The sequence below is a fragment of the Lithobates pipiens genome, unplaced genomic scaffold, assembly GCF_037356315.1.
Source record: "Lithobates pipiens isolate NorthernLeopardFrog02 unplaced genomic scaffold, aLitPip1_a1.2 Scaffold_23, whole genome shotgun sequence".
NCBI lineage: Eukaryota > Metazoa > Chordata > Amphibia > Anura > Ranidae > Lithobates > Lithobates pipiens.
In genome coordinates this window covers 174,448,586-174,473,896 of record NW_027507785.1, presented here as the reverse complement: position 1 = coordinate 174,473,896, position 25,311 = coordinate 174,448,586, and the positions used below count along the sequence as shown (strand labels likewise).

The 25,311-nt window shown below is 41.8% G+C and overlaps 1 protein-coding gene across 4 annotated transcripts in view; it reads right to left on the bottom strand.

Moving 5' to 3' along the window:
* The window catches only part of UCK2 (uridine-cytidine kinase 2), a 185,706-nt gene that overhangs the window by 124,406 nt on the left and 35,989 nt on the right, over positions 1–25,311 (bottom strand). For 2 of the 4 annotated variants that reach the window (XM_077452633.1, XM_077452635.1), the window contains exons 4-6: positions 22,911–23,053; positions 20,482–20,579; positions 13,336–13,384 (exon numbers count right to left, since the gene is read on the bottom strand). In XM_077452633.1, the coding sequence (XP_077308759.1) occupies positions 13,336–13,384; positions 20,482–20,579; positions 22,911–23,053 (290 nt within the window). Of the gene's footprint in view, positions 1–2,045; positions 3,356–10,093; positions 11,827–13,335; positions 13,385–20,481; positions 20,580–22,910; positions 23,054–25,311 lie in introns of those variants that run through there. The other 2 variants (XM_077452632.1, XM_077452634.1) reach the window with 2 other exon arrangements.

The following is a 25,311-nucleotide window of genomic DNA, read 5'->3' as shown; positions in this document are numbered from 1 at the left end:
GCAGCAATCTGCGATTTTTATCAGGACTGACATTGTGGCGGACAAACCTGTCCACAAGAGTGAGAGATGCCACTGGTTCCAGTAATCCATGTCCTTACTCTGCTTGTCTTCAAACTGTTTGTGGGCTGTGTCATCCCAGAAGGAAGCCTCTTCTAAAGATGCACAGCCATGCAGACCAATTTGATGCAGTGTATGTTTGAGCACTGAATGACTGACACCCACACACTTCATCCTTGGCAGCACTCATACCTCTATTTTCCAAAGGCAACCTCTGGATATGATGCTGAGCAAATGCACTAAGCTTCTTTGGTCAACCATGGCGAGGCCTGTTCTGGGTGGAACCTGTCCTGTCAAACAGCTGTATGGTCTTGGCAACCGTGCTGCAGCTCAGTTTAGGGTCTTGGCAATCTTCTCATAGCCAAGGCCATCTTTATGTAGTGCAACAATTCATTTTTTTTTCATATCCTCAGAGTTATTTGCTATGAGGTGCCATCTTGAAATTCCCGTGACCAGTCTAAGGAGACATAACACCAAATTTAACACGCCTACTCCCCATTCACACCTGAGACCTTGTAACACTAACAATTCACATGACACCAGGGAGAGAAAATGGCTAATTGGGCCCAATTTAGACATTTTCAAATAGGGGTACTCCCTTTTGTTTTCAGCTGTTTAGATATTAATGGCTGTATGTTGAGCAATTTTAGCAGAGAAAGCAAATTTACACTTTGCTACAATATAAAGTAGTGAGAACGGCTTGTGTAAAAGTAATTTCTTCAGTGTTGTCACATGAAGATATTTACAAAACTGATGGGTGTACTTTTGTGAGATACTGTACATCATGCATTCAAAGGAGCTGTCCATGCAAGTGAAACAGGCCATTGTAAGGCTTCAACAATCAAACAAATCGAATCAGAGATAGCAACACTGGGAGTGGCCAAATCAAGTGTGGTACATTGTGAGTAGGGATGAGCTCAGGCGCATTCACATGGAACACGTGCAGGGCCCACCAGGAAGTGAGCACAGCACAGTGCTAATCACAGGCAGTGAGACATTGCCTCGATGCACAGCTGCAGAGATCGGGCAATGTCTCACTGCCTGTGATTAGCACAGCGCTGCGCTCATTTCCTGGCGGGCTCTGCGCGTGTTCCATGCGAACACGCCTGAGCTCATCCCTAATTGCGAGGAAAGAACAATGCACTGGTGAGCTCGGCAACATAAAAAGGCCTGGATGTCCGCAGAAGACAACAGTGGCGGATACAGGAACCACTTTATGGTAAAGAAAAACCCATTCACAACATCCAGACAAGTGAAGGACACTCTCCAGGAGGAAGGTGCATCATTGTCAAAGTCTAGAATCAAAAGAAGACTACACGACAGCAAATGCAAAGGGTTTACCACACATTGCAATCCCTTCCCAAGCCTGAAGAACAGAAAAGCCAGATTAGACTTTGCAAAAAAAAAAAAAAAAAACACAACACACACACACACACAATCTAAAAAAGCCAGAACAGTTCTAGAAAAGTATTCTTTGGACGAATGAAACCAATATTAATCTGTACCAGACTGATCGGAAGAAAAAGTGTGGAGAAGGCTTGGAACAGCTCATGATCCAAAGCACACGTCATCTGTAAAGCATGGTGGAGGCAATGTGATGGCATGGGCATGCATGGCTTCTGCAGTGTTTAGAGATATATCGTCAGCTCAGATTCAGCCAAATGTAGCAAAGTTGATTGGCGGGTGCTTCACAGTACAGATGGACAATGATCCACAACACACTTACAAAAAGGCAAGTCAGGCGCTTTTGAAGGAAAAAAAGCGGAATATATTTTTCAATGGCCGAGTCAATCACCTGATCCCAACCAAATTGAGCATGCATTTCACTTGCTGAAAGCAAAACTAAAGACAGAAAGACCCACAAACAACAACTAAAGACAGCAGCAGTTAGAGCCTGACAAAGCATCAGAAAGGGAGGAAACCCAGTCTGGTAAAGTCCATGGGTTCTCTACTTAAAGGAAGTTATTGCCAGTAAAGGATTCTAAAAATATTGAAAATGAACATTTTATTCACGATTATATTATCCAATTACATTTGAGCCCCTGTTAAGGGGGACTGTATACAACCCCCAACTGTATATAGCGCAAAAAGGATGCAGTCAAAATGAGGCAAATCTATAAGATTGCAATCCAACAGGGGAAGCGTTCATAGGTCACTTAGCCCTTCTAAACAAATCAAAAAAAGGCAACTGTCAAAATGTTAGTTTACGCTAGAAATCATCTTAACTGGGAACATAACATTCAGGAGGACAACACCAAGCAAGTTTTGTTTTAATGTCTTTTTGCCGTTCATAACAGCTTTTTATTAAATCATTTTTATTTAGAAAGGGAATACAGTAGAGATTAAAAAAAAAAGAAAGAAAGAAAGAAAGAAAGAAAGGAGGAGCGGTAGTAACAGGGTAGAAAGTAAATAAAATAAATACTTTGGCAACTTTAAATAACGCAAAAATTAAGGTCTTGCATGAGTAGCATTATAAAACCCACAAATCATGATTTTGGCACTGGAAAAAGGCAATTCTGTTCTAAGTGGTTCCTAGTCGTCAGATGTTTAACATCACGTGGAAAAAAAAAAAAAAAAAAAAAAAAAAAAAGGGGGGGGGGGCGGCAGAGCACCCTTTAACTTATAAGGGGATCGCACACCTACCTTGTGGGGTAGTGACACTGCCTCAATTACTGCCCATTTAACCAATCTTGACCCTAGAATTAACACTCAAAATTGGCAAAGTTTTGGAAATACTTGTGGCAAATAACTGTGCAGCATTTCACATTACAGACAAATCTAGATTTAATGGGATCTCAGGGTAGATTATGGACATTTTCATCAGTAGTCAGTTTGGTTGTTCAAGTTTAGATTAAGTCCATCCTTCCCCCTTTCTCCATTCAAATTAGAAGCATATATATTAAAAAAAAAAAAAAAAAAAAAAAAGGCATCCTATTAGGCCAAGGCTTCCCAATTCTCACTGGCCAGGAAATTCCAGCAGGTTTTGTTCTTGGTGAAGTAGTAGGTTAGATTTCTTGCAGAGTAAAAGGTCAGAGCTCATTTAGCCAGTAGGAAACAATTTCCCTCCAAAAGAAAGCTGGTTTGTCTCTCCAGGTTGTAGTGGAATACTTTGTATTGGTGTAAAGTATATAGAGATTCCATATTCACAGGGCACTTTAGTGAGGTCGGCTACTGCTGGATTCTGAGGGGTGCCTACTCCGTTGGCTTGTGTAACCGTTCACATACCCATTAGTCTGCCTCTTTGTTAATCCACCATTTAAGATATCTTGAATGTGCTGAACAATTAAGTTGATGGCCACTGTTGAGGGAAAAAAAAAAATTTAATTAAAAAGTAGGACACAGTATGGCCCAGATGAAAAGAAACCACAAAGGGCATATCCCCCGCAACAGCTGATGGGAGAGAGGAGGGGAGAACCCAGCAGAGTAATGGAGACAAGGAAAAGCCAAAAGAACGCGCACAGGGGCCCGGGGGCAGCAGATAGGAGGTGCGGCAACATACAAAGCAGGGGTCTCAAACTGGCGGCCCTCCAGCTGTTGCAAAACTACAAGTCCAATCATGCCCTTGTAGTTTAGCAACAGCTTGGACGCCGCCAGTTTGAGACTCCTGATAGAGGAACCAAGCCCCTCCACTGGCTCCTGCAGCCGCTGAATGCAGGCCTTAAGCAGCTGCAGGAGGAAAAGCAAGGCGAAAAATATGTTCCTCTATATGCCGCCACCCTGCCTAGTCAAGGTGTACAAGGGGGCCGCACAGGGCCCTTGGAGTAAAGGGCCAGTGTGCAATTGCGACCCCTGTAGGTATGCCCCCGACTCACTTATCCAAAATCAATTTAAGCAAGTGATAGAAGATTAGCTAAAAATAATGTGTTCCTTGATGCCCAGTCAGTACCAGGCATGCTGCACTATTTTGCACTACCAGCTTAGGCATGCATTGCCACAGATCAAAGCTATTCTGTCCATTTATTTTTGTTCTGGCGTTTGCGGCTTCAGAAACAAGTTTGCCTTTTAGGCTTTGAACTACGCAACTTGTCACATATGTCAAAAACACGTGTAGAGCAGAAGATACATGGTCACCCAGTTTGAGACCAGACAAGAATATTTCTACTACAACAGACTTTTTCTTGGCACAGCAGAGCGTTTATTTTTATAATAAAAATATGGTTAATATAGCCAAACCAATTTTAATTTTCCAGTTAAACCTAACTATTGGTATATAGCCATTATAGCCATTTGTGCACACAACAAAATGTGGCCTTAAGGCCAGTTCACACCAGATGCAGTTCTGTTTTTTTCTGCACCAATACAGTCAGTTCCGGTTAGTTTCTGCACCAGAAAACGAACTGCATGGTGTGAACTAGAGCCATTGGAATACATGGAAAACACTATGCATGCATTTTTAGTGCAGAAAAGCAGCACAAAAAAAAAAAAAAAAAAAAATGGGTGGGATGTCACATCTTTGATTCATGGATGATCTGCCTCCCATAACAGCACGGGGACAGACTATAGTGGAAATCTCCTCCTACCTGAACACTCAGCACTCTCACCCTGCAGTTTCTCGTGACTTTAGTATACAGATCAGCCACAAAAAAAAAACACATTTAAAAAAAAAAAGTCTTCACAGGTGAGCAGCTTAGAGCCAACTATAAAATGATGGCGAACCTTGGCACCCCAGATGTTTTAGAACTACATTTCCCCATGATGCTCAACTACACTGCAGAGGGCATGCGCATCATGGGAAATGTAGTTCCAAAACATCTGGGGTGCCAAGGTTCACCACCACCGCCCTAGACTCACTCACAATACCCAATGTGTAGTGCAATTGACAATTTTGTAAGCAGAAATCCTAGAAGCAAGAATCTATGCTAAATGCGCATGTAACCTTTTCTCTTTGCACATAGCCATCATGTGACAAGGCCCCTTAAGTGACAGCATTCTGTTCAGGCATGTTCTTGTTACCAACAAATCAGGTTCCATTAGACCCCCGACGTCTCCACCTGAAGCTAAGGGAGCACAGAACTTTTCCTTGTACTTCTCCAGCCACAGCGGGCAGACAAAAATAAAATTAAAAAAAGAAGTAGTGACAGATTAAACTGAAGTGGTGAAATAATCACTTCCTGGTTATTGCTGATGGGAGGAACCCAGCAACACCCACCATACTGGTCCTGGGCCCATAGGTGTGACAGATCCTAGGAACCAGTGGGGTGGGGGTTAGGGTGCCTTTTCCAAGGGTCGTGAAAGTGATCAGCAGCTGTAAAGCTGCCTGATCACTTCCACCTGAAAGTCAACAGTCTAACATGCAGCACAGCCTGTCAAAACTGGTGGCTGCTTAGATACTGTTTGAAAAGCTATGCACTACAGGTTGTCTTGCAACCAAACAAGGGTAGATCTTAACTTGCCAACCGCAATAAGTCTATATTACACATTGCGGTCTGAAGATATCAGCCATAACCCGGTACCTTTTTTTTTTTTTAGCATGCCGCTTACCACTGGTTCGCCTGAGAAAATCTGGCTGTGCAGCCAGCTGCTCCCAAAGGTGATCAAAGCGTTAACACTCAAGACATTGGTAATATTTGATGAAGAATGGTCTAATATACTTGATAATGTCCCTAAGCTATTCTTATCCTCAGCACCTCACCCAACAATTTAGTTACATCTGTGGCACAGAAGGGTCACACTTGATCTTTTGCTTTTAACCACTGGGCCCCCTTAATAACCAGACTAGTTTTCCGCTTTCTGTGCTCTCACATTTTGAATGACAATTACTCAGTCATACAACACTGTACCCATATGAAATTTGGCCTTTTTACGCACAAATAGAGCTTTCTTTTGGTGGTATTTAACCACTTAACGACCAGCGCACGTCGATGTACGTTTTATTTTTGAAGAGGGATATCTCGGTAACGGCAGCAGCTGCTGCCACAACCGAGATATCCATCTCTTCAGGCGCCAGTCGTGTGTGCGATAACGGTGGTCTCTGCGGCGGGTTCGCCAAGAGATCACAGCTATCGGCGGCGGGAGAGGTGCCATCCCCCTCCCGCGCCCTCCACCGCTTACCGGAGGAGGCGATCGGGTCCCATCGATGGCTGGGTTATAGAGACGAGTGAGGCCAAGATGGCCCCACTCGTGTCTATACCATAGGAGGGCAGAAGCGACGTCAAAACCTCACTTCCGCCCAGAACTCTTAAAAAGGTATATTTATTGTAATTTTTTCAAAATTAATTTTTTTATTGCATTTAAGTCCAAATATGAGATCTGAGGACTTTTTGACCCCAGATCTCATATTTAAGAGGACCTGTCATGCTTTTTTCTATTACAAGGGATGTTTACATTCCTTATAATAGGAATAAAAGTGATCCATTTATTTTTATTTTTTTTAAACAGTGTAAAAATAAAAGGCAAAAAAAGTTTTTAAAAAACACCCCGTCACGACGAGCTTGCGCGCAGAAGCGAGCGCATACACGAGTAGCGCCCGCATATGAAAATGGTAGTCAAACCACAGGTGAGGTATCGCCGTGATCGGTAGAGCGAGAGCAATAATTCTGGCCCTAGACCTCTTCTGTAACGCAAAAAATGCAACCTGTAGAATTTTGTAAATGCCGCTTATGGAGATTTTTGAGGCTAAAAGTTTGACGCCATTCCACGAGCGGGTGCAATTTTGAAGCGTGACATGTTGTGAAAGAATGTTAGTAAGTTGATACCCAATATAAAAAAAAAAAAAAATTGGGCTCATTTTACTGTTTTCTTACTTTTTTTATTCAAAAAAGTGATTTTTTTTTCCCCCAAAAAAGTGCACTTGTAAGACCGCTGCGTAAATACGCTGTGAAAAAAAAAGTATTGCAATGACCGCCATTTTATTCTTAGAAAAAAAAAAACAATTTAAAATGTTTGGGGGTTCTAAGTAATTTTCTAGCAAAAACAAAACAAAACTGTTTTAATCATGTAAACACTGAGTCTGAAAAAGAGGCCTGGTCCTTAAGTGGTTAATCACCACTGTATTTTTTGTGCTATAAAAGAAAAGACCGAAAATTCTGTAAAAAAAAAAAAAAAAATTTCTCCGTTATAAAATTTATCAAATTAGTAAATTTTTCTTCATACATTTTGCACAAAATTTATACTACTACTACTACATCTCTGGTAAAAATAAGTACAAATTGGTGAATATTATTTGGTTTTTGTGAAAGTCCACAAGCTATGGTGCCAATCTCTGAAAACTGACCACACCTGAAGTACAGACGGCCTCATTTCTTGAGACCCCAACATGCTAGAAAAGTACAAATACCCGCCAAATTACCCCTTTCTGGAAAGAAGGCATTCCAAGGTATTTAGTAAGAGGCATGGTGAGTTTTTTTTTAACTTGTCCCCCCCCCCCACAATTCTTTGCAAAAAGCAAGTTTTTTTTTTCTTTTCACAAAATTGTCATATCAGGTTATTTCTCACACAGCATATGCATACACCCCAAAACACATTCTGCTATTACTCCTGAGTATGGCGATACCACATGTGTGAGACTTTTACAAGCATGGCCACATACAGAGGCCCAACATGCAGGGAGCACCTGCAGGCGTTCTGCAGCACCCAGGACAATTCTGACATCTCTCCTACATGTAAAAAAAAAAACCCATCATTTATTTGCTAGAAAAATTACATAGAACCCCAAAACATTATACACGTTTTATTTTATTTTAGCAAAGACACTAGACAAATGGCGGTCGTTGCAACTTTTTACATAGCACGGTATTTGCGCAGCAATTTTTCAAGCGCTTTTTTTTGGGAAAACAAAAAACAGTAAATTTAGCCCAATATCTTTTATTCCTATTACAAGGAATATGGCATGACCGGTAGAAGCACCAGAGGACAACGGGAGGGGGGGATGTCCCCTCTTGCCTCCTATAAGAACGATCAAGCAGCAGAACAGCCGCTATGAATTCTTATGGTGTAGGGAATCGCTGGCTGAAAAAGCCGATATCTGAATGATGCCTGTAGCTGCAGGCATCATTCAGATATCCCTGCACAAAGTCAAGCATGTCATGTGATGGCCGGAGGGCGGGAAGTGGTTAAAATTAATTATTTTTATTTTAAACCCAAAGTTGTCCATTTATACAATATTTCTAACACATAGAAAAAATGTACATAGCAAAAATAAAATAGTAAAAACGACACCCCAAAATAGATTCTCCTAATCCTGAGTACGGAGATACCACGTGTGAGACTTCCACAGCCTGGCCCGAGCATGGCTGGGTATTGCAGGGTATCACCGGGTATCGCAGAGTACTGGCAGGGTTAATTGTCACTGACCAACGCTGTGGGCACTACAGATCTAGTCCACAGTGCTGCTGCCACTGATCTATCCCCTCTCACTGTACCGATCGGTAGAGAGGGGAGGGAGGAAACGCTGTTTACAAGTAATCGCTCCGTCATTTGACGGAGTGGTCACGTGGTAAACGTACACGAGGAGCGGCCATTTACCATGATGCGCCGGGTCGTGTGGACCTGGCAGTCACGGATGTTCTCGAGTGCGCGTCCCAGGGGGCGCGAGAGAGCAGAACTCTGGGATGAATCAATGTACGCCCTCAGAGTTGAGTAACCGCCCTGTAGCCGTCATTCAGCTACGGGCCGGTTGTCAAGTGGTTAAAAAAAAAAAAATTGAGATTTGGGGTATTTGATCACCAGATAGAAATAAGGATGATTGATCCTCTATTAAAAAATAGTTTAATGGGACGGTGTAAAGAATTTTATTTATTTTTTATTAAAGTGCCCCCATCCCCCCCATGCTGGAACCCAGAAGCGAATGCATACGCAAGTCGCACACGCATATGTAAAGGGTATTTGAACCACACGCACGTGAGGCATCAGTACGAATGTTGGAGCGAGAGCAATAATTCTAGCACTAGACCTCCTCTAACTATAAAACAGGTAACCTGTAGTGGCTTTTAAAGAATAGCCAATGAAGACTTAAGTACCGTAGTTGTCACCATTCCACGAGTGTGATCAATTTAACCACTTCCAGACCGCCAATATACGTCCTAACTTTAAAGAGGGATATTTGTGTTATGGAAGCAGCTAGCTGCCATAACCCTTCCTCTTCGGCGGATGGTCCGGTTTCCGATAATGGTGGTCTCTGCGGCATATTTGCCTCGAGATGGCCCCTTCCCGCCACTCTGATGCCCTCGTTAACAGCGGAGGCAATCAGATCCTTGTCCTTGACATTACTTCCGCCCATAGCTCAAATGACGATTTTTTTTTTTTTATTGCATTTTAGTGTAAATGAGATTTTTCTGTTATGCTTTTTTTCTATTACAAGGGATGGTTACATTCCTTGTAATAGGAATAAAAGTCACAGTATTTTTATTTTTTTTAAGGAACAGTGTAAAAAACAAAAAAAAAAAAACAAAAAAAAATAAAAAAAAAAAAAAGCGCCCCGTCCTGCTGAGCTCACGTGCAGAAGTGAACACATATGCGAGTAGCACCTGCATATGAAAACTGTGTTCTAGAGCTGCAACCAACGATTAATTTGTCTGTCGACTAATCCATCGATTATTTTTTCAATTAGTCAACGACTATCCGATTAGTGTGTTCCTTTTGTGATTAGATAATCCTTTGGATAACTTTACAAAAAAAAAAAAAATGATACGTACAACTTCTAAATATAATATTTCAACTTTTATTACATTTTTTCCAAAAAGTACTTCAATGTGGTAAAGTTTTTACAGTATAAAAAAAAGTGCCAAAAATAAAAAGTAAACACCACTTTAGCATCAGGCATGAATAATGGCATTGCCATTAATTCAGAGCCAGAAGCATTAAAAAATGCCATATAAAAATGCTACAAAAGCACTGCTGCTCAACACTGTACAAAACACATGAAAGACATAATATACAAAAAAAAAAGTGCCCAAAAATAAAGTTAATGCTTTAGGGCATGAGGCATGAAAATGCCATATAAATTCTGCCTAACACTTTGCAAAAGACGCATTCTGAAGGCATTGTGTGTTAACCTTACTAGTCAACAACACATAATGCCTTCAGAATGCAGCTTTTGCAAAGTGTTAGGCAGAATTTATATGGCATTATGCCTCTTGACCTAAAGTGTTGTTTAACACCACAAAAATGCTGGTCAACATACAATAACACTATGGAATTGTAATCATTATTACTTACATAGTGTTATTGTAGAGTCGATTGAGCAGTATTTTTGAGGTGTGCAATTGTAATGTAAAACATACCTGAGGAGGTAACCGTTTTCAAGGAAGCAAGGAGGAACCAAGCCCACCAAAAAGCACTGCTCAACATTGTGGCCGTGCAAAAATGTGGCCAATACAACACTGAAGACAGCCATGAGCCATCCCAACAAATACATGAATACAGCCTAACATGAACACAACACACAGTCATGAGTGAAAAAAGGTTGGGGGCCAGTGTTACTTCCTCCATTGCAATTCTATATTTTAGCATTGCAATTGAGGAAGGTTAGCATATCAACATGCTCTGGAGGTTACGCTTGCTCTTTTTAGTCACAATGTTGCCAGCAACTGAGAAAAGCCTCACATTGATGTTGCGTTTGCTCTTCCTCATCTCTTTTTTTCACTTCAAGAGCAAGAGCTTGGACCCTGAGGTGAACTTTTAAACTGCCCTCTGCTGGCAGGAATTTTAGTTTGCGGAATCTGGGGTCCAGGGCTTCTGCAATAAGACATTTTCTCCACCATCATCTCTGAATTTAGTTTCCCGCTCTCATCTTGATGTCATCTCCTGTGCAGGAACACTTTGGAAAGCTTTGACTGCTGCTGTCTCGCAAATTGTGCTTTGTATGGATTTCTGGAGGCCCTTTACCAGAGGAGGTAGAGCGGAAGCAGTCACATAGGACTCTCCACTCAAGAAAACAGTAGCACACTTAAATGGCTTCAGGACTTGTTCCACTGATCATGTTTTAAATCCAGGAAGAGCTTCCCTTGTGGTGTGACATCAGGATCGGAAAGAGTTGCAGTCACAGGCCACATCTGTTCAAGCAGGCGACTGATCATGTGTAAAGTACTGTTCCATCTTACAGATACATCATTTATTAGTGCATGCTCAGGGGTACCCATTTGTTGCTGCTTTGCTTTAAGCTTTGTAGTGGCCAGCTCACTTTTTTTTTTTTAAATGTTCTACAAGGCACTTTGCAGCCCTCAGGGTCTTGCTGATCTGGGGATCTCTTAGGGCATGGCTAACAACTAATTGCAATGCATGACCAGCACACCTGAGAGAAGAGATGCCATGCTTTTCTTCCAAAATACGCAGAGCAGCGACAACATTTGCAGCGTTATCATGGACAACTACATTTACAGTGGCCATGGATATCTCAAACTTTTCAGCTGCCTTTTCCACCCAGTTAGCAATGTTTTCAGCTGTGTGTCGATCTTCAAGTGGCATAGTGGTCAAATTGTACGATGTAAGATTCCAGTCTTCATTGATGAAGTGGCATGTGACACCCAAGTATGCCTCTGTGGCAATGCTGGTCCATGCGTCTGGTGAGAGTTATTTTTGATTTCACATCTTTGAGTGATTCTTTCAAAATTCTCCATCAGCTTAGTGAAATGGGACCTGGAGGAAAGCGTGTAACCTGGGTAAAACGCGTTGATCATCTCACAAAATTCTTGACCGTCTACAATGGAAAGAGGTCTCATATCTTTTACAATTATGTTGAGTATGCTATTGGTATATGCAACGGCCATTTGGGGTGTGCAAACAGTGACATCCTTTTTATGGAAGAACTCCTGTACACAGCTTTGCCTCTTCCTGAGAAGAAAAAAAAAAAAAAAAAAAAAAAAAAAGGAAGGACACACAATAATAATTAACATTTAGGAACCTGAATCAAGTTTAACCAACATGAATGCTCAATGCTAATAATGTACTTGTACTGCGTATTTAAAAGAGGGTACGGGTAGGGTAGTAAATGTCTGTCTGCAATTAAATAAATTATTATATTGTTGCTGCTCTGTGTATTGGAAGAACAGCATGGCATCTCTTCTCTCAGCTCATACATTGCAGGAAGTTGTCAAACCATGCCCTGAGGGATCCCCAGATCAGCAAGAGGGCTGCAGTGCAAAAAAAAAAAAAAAAAAAAAAAAAAAAAAAAAAAAACCACACGAGATGGCCACAAAAAAAAAAAAAAGAAAATAAAAAAAAGAAAATAAATTAGCAAAGCAGCACAGTAACAAATATGTACCCCCCTGAGCATGCACCAATAATGATGTATCTTACTTACTAGCAGTAGCAGCATGAGCAAATAAAATTAATATATTAATAAATATTGACCACAAATTACTCCCATTGTCTCCCAAAACGAACAAAATACTAGTAAGTAGTACTTACAAAGATGGCTCATCCGTTTGAGGCCGTAGTGCGCCAGGATGTTTTCTTCTGAGGTGCTCGTGCATCGCAGTAGTTCTGCCGTGGTACGCCATTTCGGTTTTGCAGAGTTAACAAAGGACCATTTTATCTGGCCTCGGTTTAAAGAATTCCCATACCTTTGAAAGTCGTGGTCTGGCTTTTCGTGCTGCACCGGAACTTTTTTCCCCATTCCCAGGAGTAGGGGGGGACGAGGAGCATCAGCAGCAGCTGCCGCCGCCATTTACCCGCGAGATGACACGTGCGTGGCGCGTCAACGTATTTTCGTAGTCGATTACGCCAACGCGTCGTGGTAGCTCTACTGTGTTCAAACCACACGTGAGGTATCGCCACAATCGGTAGAGCAATAATGCTAGCCCTAGATCTCCTCTAACTCAAAACATACAACCTGTAGAATTTATGGTAGAGATTTAGGGGAAAATTTTAATCGCCATTCCACGAGCGGGAGCAATTTTGAACGTGACATGTTGCGTATGAATTTACTTGGCGTAACGTTAATCTTTCACAAAAAAACAAAAAAAATTCTCTATTCTATTCTCTATGGTGTTAGAAAAAAAATAAAAAAATTAATTGTAAACAACAAATCTCAGAAAGTGACTCGGTCCTTAAGTGGTGGTTAAAGCGTGACATGTTAGGAATCCATTTAAATGGCGTAATCTTTCACATTAAACAAATTGCATTGAGGGGGAGAGGGGGCTTTTACTTGGAAGGAAGGAAAACCAGGGCTAAGGTTTCTCAAAAAAAAAAAAAAAAAAAAAAATTTACACGTCATACTGACCAAGGCTTTGAGCAATAAAATTAGCACCAAGTAATAAAATGTGGCACTTAAAGGAAGAGAGCAACGTTTTATATATCGCTAAGCCAATCTAGTGTCATGTTATGACAACATTCACTTACCCAGGTTATCAGCACCTCTGGGAATTATCACATCTGCGTATTTCTTGGTCTGCGTACAAAAAAAAAAAAAAAAAAAAAAAAAAAAAAAAAAAGACACTTTAGTAATCCTTGAGCCAAATTCTGTATTGCATTATTTTATTAGCCTATATACCCTTCAAACAGTCTTACATTAAAACACATTACTGGATTCTAAAGCCAGCGCAAAAGGGTTTGCTAGAATAGTTGAAGCCTTTATATGGGATATAATATTTATGTTAACGAGAAGAAAAAAAAAAAAAAAAAAAAAATAACCCACAATCACCTAAGCCAGCCATAGATGAATCAAAGCTCAGCCGGTTCAGCAGGAACCGGCTGCAAGTCCATCCATCTATTGGCAGGCAGACTGTACCCCAGTCAATCGACTTGAGTACAACCAGAATGTTGGATTTCTTGCATGCGATTTCAGCGGCTATAGCAATAATGATTGTGTTCTCGTGGCAGAGATGGCTCCACCGCTTACAATTTGTGCATGTGAAACCTTAAGCCCACAAGATAAAAATAAAAGTAGATGTTCTAAACAGCTTAAAAAAGCATTAGCTGATGTTTGGCTACAAAAAAAAAAAAAAAAAAAAAAAAAAAAAAAAAAAAATTATATATACATACAGATATGGGTTTTTCTCTGGCCAATGTCGATATTTAGAAATCAGGGCAGCCGATGGCCAATATATGATGCTGATTTTTGCAGCCGATTTCTCTCCCCCCCCCATTTCATTAAATCTAACAGTTAAATAATAAAGAAGGGATACAGAAAATTGCTTAAATTAACAAAATGTTTAGATAGGGGGTACAGAGAGGCGGCTGTGGAGGGGGAGAGAGGGGGTACAGAGAGGCGGCTGTGGAGGGGGAGGGGGGGTATAGAGAGGCGGCTGTGGAGGGGGAGGGGGGGTACAGAGAGGCGGCTGTGGAGGGGGGGGGGGGTACAGAGAGGCAGCTGTGGAGGAGGGTCATCCATTTTCTCAACGCCAGCTTCTCAGCCTCAGCCAGGTTTCCCTGTAAAAAAGGGGATTAAATTAAGTCTGCAGGGGGGCACAGTAACACACACTCCATTTTTGTGACTTACCCTCCATACATGCTGCTATCTATCTGCATGCACCTGATAGGGCTAGGTGCATGCTTTTGAGCAGACCAGCCAATCACATATCAAGTGAGACAGAAGCAGCCAGCAGGCTGCACCTCAGCAGGGAAGGAAGAGGAGCTTAGCTAGTGGGGTGGGGGTGGGGCCAGTGAAACTTTCTCCTTCCCTTCTATAGTGGCCGGCCGCACGGGTGAAGGATTGAGGATTCATTTTACATGCTGCTGCAGCAGCGGGGACACAGGTCTGTACTGCAGGCAGCCGGGTACAGTGTTACCCGCGAATCGACATGGTTGGCACAATAATCGGCCAATGCCGATTTCATTAAAAAACGGCCAAATATCGCCCGATATAGCGGTTGACCTCCAATTATAACATGTCATATTGCGGTCTTTGTCCCAATTAGGGATCTACTCTTCATTTGTGCTGGTGATAATTGCTGAATGTGAAAGTTGGTTTCCAATTTTGAGTGATCACCATCACCATAACCAATGAGGGAAATCTTTTAATGGCAACACTTGTTCTGGTGACTAACAGGGATTTTCCACTTGGGGATGGCAATTAACTCCCAAGTCCTGTTGAGGACATGGGACAGAAGTGAAATCTCTTTAGTAGGTCTCAGATTGGAAAGAGTGGAAAATCCCTGGTAGTCACCAGAACAAGTGTTGCCATTAAACAATTTCCCTCATCGGTTATGGTGATCACTCGATAATGGAAACCAACTTTCACATTCAGCGATTATCACCAGCACAAAATGAAGAGTGGATCTCTATAATGGGGACGAAGATTGCAATATGAACTTGTAACATGTGTCAATCCCTCTCTATTCTCAAACTAAAACCAAGTTGGTGTGTGTTCCCCCCCGCCCCCCCCAAATGGAGAAATTAACCCCCCCCACACACATAAAATGTATTATATTTTAAGTTTGACAATCTTTGTATTTTGAGTTTAGTACCACTTTGTTTTGCAGAATACACTTAAGAAAACCTACTAGAAAAATGTCAGCTGTTTTGGCTACATGGAGACTCGGAAACAAGCATTCATGCTAAAACAGGTATTTAAGTGTTATTTACTCCCCAAATGACCCACTTTCTGTAACTATTACTCAAAAGGAGAAGTCAACCTGGGCTTCTGCTATGGATCACAGGAGTGCAATTAGTTCTGTCAAGTTGAAGAGTTAAAAAGGAGATTTAAAAAGGCAGACAGTTTTTCCTAATGCATTAAGCTAAAAATGCCTTGTGTGTAGCAGCCTCCCCAGCACCCCTAATACTTACCTAAACCCCCTATGTCCACGAGTCCCTCGGCCGTCCCCGCCGCTCCCTCCTGACTGGTGCTGCTGCGTCTCAGTCATTGGCTCTCACGGCTGTCAAAGTCAGTTAGCCACTCGGGTGAGAGGGCGGTGCTGAACAGCAGCTTAGTGTCTGAATATACAGAGCTGCAGCTCAGCTCGGGTGCCCCCATAGCAAGCTGCTTGCTGTGGGGGCACCCAACAGGAAGGAGGGGCCAGAAGCAGTGAAAAGGCACCCGAGAAGAGGAGGATCCAGGCTGCCCTGTGCAAAACCAACTGCACATAAGAGGAAAGCATAACGTTTGATTTTTAAATGAGGCTTTACAATCACTTTAAAAGGGTTTGCCAGTGCTGTTACAGCTAACTTGAGCACAGGAGGTTGTTCATTTTGTTTATCAGCCAGGTAAAGCTGTCAGAAGTGACTCATGCAGACAACAGGAATGGAGCAGCAGAGAGAAATCACACGCCGTGCTTCGTATGGAGACAATTACACAGTATAGAAGAAGGTGTTTGTATATTTTATAAGTCAATCAGTGCCCAGTCACAAAAAGTCTTCATAATGTTCATGTGATATCTTGGGGAGATTGAAAAATGTGTGGATGTAAGACTAAGGCGGCTCCTGGTCACATCTGGAAGAAATCCCTCATATGCATGCAAACAGCATTTCACTAGGTTACAGACAGAACAACTCATTTTAAATGTGTAGCACACTTACATATAGTGCCTTGAAAAAGTATTCATAACACCCCCCAGCCCCCCCTTGACATTTTTCACATCATCATGTTAGAACCAAAAATGTAAATGTATTTTGTTGTGATTTTATGTGATAGACCAACACATAGTGGCACATAACTGAAGTGGAAGGAAAATTATAGATTTTTATTCAATTTTTTTTTACAAATATCTGAAGTGTGGCATGCATTTGTATTTAGCCTCCTTGAGTCAATACTTTGTAGAACCACCTTTCGCTGCAATTACAACTGCAAGTCTTTTTGGGTATGTCTCTACCAGCTTTGCATATCTAGAGTGAAATGCGTGCCCATTCTTTGCAAAATGGCTCAAGCTCTGTCAAATTGGATGGAGAGTCTCTGAACAGCCATTTTTAAGTCTTGCCACAGCTTCTCAATTGGATTTAGGTCTTGACTAACTGGGCCATTCCAGCACATGAATATGCTTTGATCTAAACTATGTAGCTCTGGCTGTACATTTAGGGTAGCTGTCCTGCTGCTGGAAGATGAATCTCTGCTCCAGTCTTTTGCAGACTAACAGGTTTTCTAAGATTGCCCTGTATTTGGCTCCATCCATCTTCCCATAAACTGACCAGCTTCCCTGCTCCGTCTTTAAAAAATAAAAAGCATCCCCACAACATAATGCTGCACCCACAATGTTTTATGGTGGCGATTGAGTATTCTTGGTGATGCGCAGTGTTAGTTTTCTGCCAGTGGTTTGCTTTTAGGCCGAAAAGGCAAAATTTTGGCCTCATCTGACCAGAGCATCTTCTACGTTTGCTGTGTTCCCCACAAGGCTTCTTGCCATCTGTAAACAGGACCTCTTGTGGCTCTCAACAATGGCTTTATTTTTGCAACTCTTCCCTAAAGGCCAGATTTGTGGAGTGCACAACTAATACAGGACAGATTTTCCCACCCGAGCTGTGGATCTTTGCAGCTCCTCCAGAGTTACCATGGGCCTCTTGGTTGCTTCTTTGAATTAATGCTATCCTTTCCCAGCCTGTCAGTTTAGGTTTAGGCCTCTCTATGGAGCTGGTTCACATATCTCTGATGCAGCTCCGGTGCAAATTTGCACATGAGCCCTGTGCATCTTTTGGTCAGTTTCAGGTCCGAAAGTTCAAAGTCCAAAAGTTCGGGCTGAAAGCGGACATAAAATGGTGAACCAGGATGCACAGGACCCCCTGCTGGGAGCCGCATCGGCATCTAGTGTGAACGGCAATTGAACATCAACAAGTCCAAAAGGCCGGGGCAGAAGGTGCATATATAAAAAAAATAAAACACACAGCAGTCAGGCCCACACCCTCCACCCGTCAAGGCTTACAGTGCATATCCATAGCAAGGGCTAGAGGCTCAGCGGGTTGTTCTGCCTATGCCCCTGCAGCCGATCATCTGTCCATCTTGTACCTAAATGCAAGTGTGCTACACATTAAAATTGATTGTTTGCAACCTGGTGCCCTGCTGTTATCTCTTTGCATGCAGTATAGAATATGCCTTGTCCACATTTCATGTTTAACCACTTGCTGACCGTCGGACGAACATTTACTTTGGCAGAATGGCACAGACAGGCAAATGAGCATACAGGTACGTCCCTTCAAAATTTGCTGCCGTGTGGTCACGCTTGCGAGCTCCACTAGTTTGATCTCTGGCCCTGCAGACTATGTCTGTGGGGATAACTGCGATCATCTCATGGAGAGGAAGAACAGGGAAATGTTGATGTAAAAGAAGCATTTCCCCATTCTTCCTAGTGACAGGACACTGATCACAGCCCCCCGTGATCGGGAGTGGTGATCAGTGTTGGTCGCACATAGCCCCCTCCCCTCCACTGTTAGAATCACAGGTAGCCCATCAACCTACAGTCAGAACACCTCTCTAGGACACACTTAAACTCTGCAGCGCCCCCTCCTGGTTAACCCCTTCACTGCCAGTCACATTTACAAAGTAATCAATGCATTTTAATTGCACCGATTGCTGTAGAAATGAATGGTCTCAAAACATTGCCAAAAGCGTCCGATCTGTCTGTCATGTCGTCGCAGTCACAAAAAAATAAAAATATAAAAGGGATATTCTAGCAAAAAGTAAAAATATTTTTCTAAATTGACGTTTTTGTTTATAGCGCAAAAAATAAATAAAATAAGGGGAGGACATCAATTTTGTTTGGGAGCCACGTCGCACGACCGTGCAATGGTCAGTGAAAGCGACACAATGCTGAATCACAAAAAGTGCTCTGGTCCGGGACTTAAGTGGTTAAAACAACTTTAACCACTTTCAGACCGGACCAATTTGCTGGTCAAAGACCAGACCACTTTTTGCGATTCGGCACTGCGTCGCTTTAACTGACAATTGCGCGGTCGTGCGACGTGGCTCCCAAACGAAATTGACATCCTTTTTTTCCCCCCCACAAATAGAGCTTTCTTTCGGTGGTATTTGATCACCCCTGCGGTTTTTATTTTTTGCGCTATAAACAAAAATAGAGCGAAAATGTTGGGAAAAAAAAAACCGCATTTTTTTACTTTTTGTTATAATTTCCCTCAAAAATATATATTAAAAAAAAAAAAAAAAAAAACATTTTTTCCCTCAGTTTAGGCCGATGCGTATTCTACATATTTTTGGTTAAAAAAAAACGCAATAAGCGATTGATTGGTTTGCGCAAAAGTTATAGCGTTTACAAAATAGGGATAGTTTTATAGCATTTTTATAAATTTTTTTTTACTAGTAATGGCTGCGATCAGCGATTTTTTATTGTGACTGCGACATTGTGGGGGACCCATCGGACATTTTTGGGACCATTGTCATTTATACAGTAATCACTGCTATATAAATGCAGCGATTCCTGTGTAAATGACACTGAAGGGGTTAAGTGTTCCTAGGGGTGTGTTACTAACTGTGGGGGGGTTGGGCTTTCATTTAGTGAACACTGATCTCTGCTCCAATCACATGGAGCAGAGATCAGCGTCACTAGTTGCTAGGCAGAATAGAGAAATGCCATTTACAACGGCATTTCTTCATTTGGCCGCTCCGTGAGACGATCGTGGGCATGCCCGCGGCGATCGAGTCCGCGGGTCCCGCGACCGGACTCAGGGGGGGTCCCGACCAGCGCGGGAGCGCGTCCCCGATGGCAGGGCGGCTAATTTAAAGGGACGTACATGTACACCCATTTGCCTGCCCATGCCATTCTGTCGACGTACATCGGCGTGCGCTGGTCGGCAAGTGGTTAAGCTTTGATTTATAAATAGTATGGCATGCAGGCAAAGTGAAAGCATGAAAGGCTGGCTGCAGTTATGCAGTCTCACTGCCACTTAAACACCTTTGAGCTTTTTTTTCTCCCTCAGAGTGACAGTAATCTTAAAAAAAAAATAAAAAATAAAAGATTTTTTGCTTAAAAGTGGAAATTAAGATTTGTTGTTGCTGGTTGTAAGAAAGTAGAAGTGTTATTGTACTCAAGTAGTAACCTTTGAATGTACCTTTGTTGTGAATGTCTCAAAAAGGAGGGAGGGAAGACTTATTGGTAGGTATGGGAGACCAAGCACACCTCATTGTTGGATACTATGGTTGCAACATGAGACTATGGCACTGTGAACCTTGTTTTCCAGTCGCACCAGATTTGGAAATTGAACCTGCGCACTGTTTTTGCTGGGGTCTCCAATATGGGGAAACAAGACCCTGCCCCTGCCCCTACCAAGGTGTCCCCCCCCCCCACAATGAATACAGAACAAGGATAAAAAAGGTGAAGATGATGGATTAGTAAGAAAGAAAAAACAGGAAATGAGGCAGATGTGGGCAATAACTTAGGTTCCTTTAGACAAGGTTTCAAATAGAAATGATACAGGTTGGAAAGGATTTGCTTTTTATAGGGCCTTTGTGTTCAGTGTACCACACACACACACACACACACACAATTTTTTTATAAAGACTTTCACAATTTAGACTGAAATACATATTTTTAGAAAGCGATACACTATTCTGGTGTAGTGACATTTTAATATTATATGCACATGCTCCCCCCAATAAAAATTACTTACAGGCAAACAGAACTCTTCAAAGGCTGGCTTTACAAAGGTGATATATTGTGAGAGAATCTGCTCCAGATCACGACCTCGATCATTGAGATCTCTAAGTACTGCATAGAGAAGGGAATAAAAAAAAAAAAAAAAAAAAAAAAAAAAAAAAAAATTAATAAGACACAATGTACCTTACAACAGACCATTTTTATCTTTCTATAGTTACATTAGTGTAACAAAAAAAAGGTGCAGTCTTCCAATTTTACGCCTGGCAGTGAAATGTCTGCTCACCCTTAATTCTTATCAGTCCCACCACAAATGTTAATTAGCAAACCAAGCAATGACAAAGTGGCACAGATTGTATTAAATTCTTGGCTCAGCAAAATTTTCAATAAGTTACAAATCTCTGTATAAAAAGAGATGGGGTTACCACCGCTCCAGGTAGGTCTGCTGAAACAAAAAGGGGTTTTCCTCCAGGTAATGAAGAGCCCCAGGTGCCGGCTAATGCATATAGTAAGTCAAGGCGAGTAGAAAAGTCTGGACAGCCGCACTCCAAATGAAATTTCTCATGCCTTTATTAGAACATCAGGATCACACTGTACATTTCACAGCAAAGTAATACAGAACCAAAACACAGCTGACGTGTTTCATACTAAACGGAGTGCCTACTCATAGCTAATGATCACTAAAAATGCTATATATTGCTTATAGTGCCTATATATTGTATGATCACAATTTGGTTTAGTTTGGGATTGATGGTTCTGCAACATATGCTGAGACCTCACAAGGTTGGTTAACTCACCGGCTGAAAAAAAAATAAAAAATAAAAGTAAAAAATGTTATCAGTCCTGCCAGATGACACCAATCATCTAATTAATCAGCCATTCAGTCACATGTTTTATCACAAATAGTATATATATTTGTTAGCATTTTAGTGATCATTAGCTATTAGTAAGCACTACTTTGTGTGAAACACGTCAGCTGTTTTTGGTTCTGTATTACTTTGCTGCGACATGTACAGTGTGATCCTGATGTTTTAATAAAAGGCACAAGAAATTTCATTTCGAGTGCAACTGCCCAGAATTTTCTACTCACCATGATTTAGAAGCCTCTGTATGCAATAAAAAAATAAAATAAGAATAACCTGGGACGCCTGCACTTTATTCCCATGTCCAGGTCTTGCCAGATACTGCCAGGCGGGTTCACAGCCTTAATAAATCATAGGCCTGGGCATAGTTCAAGGCTCCATCCAGGAGACAGGTGTGCTCCACCCTCCCAGGAGTGAAAGACTGTAAAAAGGGGGAGCCAGGTGTGCATGTCTGCAGAGTGAGCCCATTGAGAGTAAAAAGGTACAGAAGTGTATGCAAGCAGAGCCGTGTCCTGGTCAGAGGGTCCAGCATCAGTCAGAGATTGAGACATGAGTGGTGGTGGTGCTAGAGAAAACCTGTAGGCTTAAAAATGTAATTTTTTTTTTTTTTTTTTTTTTTTTTTTTATAAACAAAAAGCACGAAACCAAGCTCTGAAACTGCATTTTCCTGGTTGGCATGAATTCACTGGAAAGCTTAAAAACATCACAAGTGATATGCATATACATAGTTTCATTCCACACCAAATTCAAGACTCATTTTAAACTAAGCAATATGCCGCTGCTCCAGGTATATCTGATGCCATCCTCCATTTCTAAATACAAGTGCAAACCCAGCTGGTATAAAACTGCATTGGGGAGGGAAAAAAAAAAAAAAATTAAAAAAAAAAAGCCGGACAGCTGCACTCTGTAGAAAGCATCCACCTTTATTGCATAATGCAGCACCAGAAATAACCCTCAGGCAAACCTTCAGGTTTTTGTAGCAAGCCATAAACCGCAAAAAAAAAAAAATAAAAAAAAAAAAAAAAAAAAAAAAAACACCACATTGCTCGATTCCCCATCACCAGTCAGTGGTAAATCCCTTCCTCCCTCTGAGCCACTGGGGTAGATTTACTAAAACTGGTGCACTCAGACCGATTGGCTACCATGTACAGCTGTTCATTATGCTTTGGCTATAAAACCTGGAAGCCGATTAGTTTCCATGCAGAAGTGAGCCCGATTTTGCACCCTCCAGCTTTGGCGTTTACCATTTTGTTCTCCTGGCGGCTTGGGGGGGGCGGGCTGGTTGTACTCAAGCTGATTGATCAACTTGGATACATTCAGCCTGCCAAAAAATGGTTTGAATCCCAGCTCATTCTGGCTGAATCAGCCAAGATTTGAACCTTCTACGGTCGGCTTAACATTTGAGCTTTAACAGTTTAAACAGACATTTCATGACAGGTTCAATAGCATGAAGCCAAATTTGTAGCTGAATGCTGCATATTAAATTTTTTTTTATATATATATATATATATATATATATATATATATATATATATATATATATATATATATATATATATATATATAATATAAATAGGCTCACCTCTTCGTGATAGCCGTGTATCTGCATCTGTGTCCACAAACAATTTCATCCGGAACATGTCCCTGATTTCTTGAACATAAAATGCCAATATACCTTCAAAAAGCACCACATCAGCCGGGTATATTGTTATGGGCTCTTCTTTCCTTGTGAAAAAAAACAAAACCCCACACACATTAAAGAACAAAAAAATTCAAAAAGTGGGTCCTGTGTGTATTACAGAGAACCTATTTTTGCAGTGACAGCCCTCTCCCTGCTGTAGGATGTTCAGGCACTCTACCACCTTTCAATAGGATGTCTGAGAACGCTTAGCTTCCGCTCTCTCAAACTTTCAGAATACTCTGGGAATCGTGTCGTGTCAACTGCAAGCTACCCTAAATTTTTTTTTTTTTTTTGTACAAATGAAAAGATAATGTTTAGGGGATTTCTAAGGCCCCTTTAACACTATCAGACTGTTCAGGTCCGCCTGTCAGCAGACCTGAGGAGGTGCTCCATGCTGTTCTGCGGAGCGACGGATGTCAGCAGTGACATGTCTGCTGACAATTGACCCGGTCCGATAAAATCAGACGGATGCCCCTACGTTCGCTTCCATCCCTGGTGGATCGGATCATGTGAGATCTGATGAAAGCGGACATGCTGTCCATTTTCATCCGATCTCTCCATAGTAACCAGCAGCGCACGACAAGCCCCTCCCCACTCAGTGAGCGGAGAGGGACCCGTCATCAGCAAGCGATGATACCTAAAAAAGGTGTTATTGTCATGAAATGTTAACCACATGTTGGCAACATGTTGCTTACCTGTAAAATCCTTTTCTTTGTAGTACATCACAGGACACGGAGGTCCCTCCCTTCTTTGATATTACACATGTATTGCTTAGGGCGCGCCAGTGTCCATCACTTGACGGTGGCCTATAACCCACATAGTACTATGGCTCTGTGTCCCATGATGTACTTCAAAAGAAAAGGATTTTACAGGTAAGCTGTTATAAAAATCCTATTTTCTGCAACACTAAGGTTGAGGTCTTGAGAACCCTGCGCTTTTACTAATCATGAGAGGTTTTTGTGTATCACCTTGGTAACGAGACACCTTTTTATAGGCCATCAGTTGATACTGAACCATCTGATTTGTACTGACAAAAAAAGGGGAATGATAGCTTTCTAACTACTGATATCAGCTGGTGTCTTGGCTTTGCATGCCTTTTTCTACCTCCTTTTCCTCAGGCGTTCAAAACTTTTCCCATGTGTCATAACTTAATGTCTCAACATGCTAGTTTTAGTTTCTTTGCATGTATGGATTGCGTGGGATGTTAACAACAAGTACTGAACATTTCATCTCAGTAGCACCTTTAGAAAATCGATTTACAAAAAAAGGTAATATGTTCAATACTTAACATTTTATCTGCTGTATAAAAATAAAATAAATACAAACTCACCCAGGTGGATGCTTTACTGATCAAATGCTGCTTCTGTCACCCCACCGCTTCCGTCACCCGCCGCTTCCAAGAATAAAGTCTTGCACACACGGGCCGAATGTCCAGTGGCATCGGCCAGTTCAATAAAAACCGGCTGACATTTGGCCCTTTTGTATGGCAACTGGTGTGAAAGTCAAAGGGTCATGACCGAAAAAGGTCTGCCAACCGGCTCCTGTTCATCAAGCTCAGTGCACAAGCATGCTGACCAGAGTGTTCTGGTGGGGGCAGTGCCCCTGTCAGAACACAACAGAGCAAGGAAGATTGCTGTACCAACATCAGATTGTTAGTACAGCAGCTCCGACCTCAGCTGTCAGTTTTCTTCATTCAACCCGCTGGGAAAAAGGAAAAAACGATTAGTAGTGTGTATGAGGTTTAAGAACGGAGATGGGCTCTGTCCTGTCTTTGCTGAGCAGAGATTGTGATTGAAAAACACAGGAGTCACAGAACGAATGATAGCTGAATTCAACCAACTTTCTCTACATGACCCAATGGAAAGCTGATCTTAATTTAAAATTCAATAGTAGGAAATCAGAATTGCCATCATTTGTAAAACCTCAAACGAACACTGGTAAAAGTGAAATGCAAGGTGTTCAGATGGGATTCCCTCCCCAAAATTTGCCCCACTAGCCTTTTCCTTACGATATAGGGAAGGGGTTGTCAAGCCATCTGAAAGGTAGATCGCACCCAAACACCTGACCACATCTGCCACTTCTCAGATCAGATTAAATATACAATAGGTCAAGCAGAGCAAAGTTTTAAAGAAAGATGGGACAAAAAGAGTTAGACAGGAATAAGTGTCTGTGCCAAGGAAGCCGCAGGAGAGTATGACGGGGCACATTCTACAATACAGGCAACTGAAGGCTGGATATTGGTTAAAAGACAGTAGAGAGTCAGTGCCAGAAGGCAGCAGGCTGTAATGACAGGTCCTCAGTG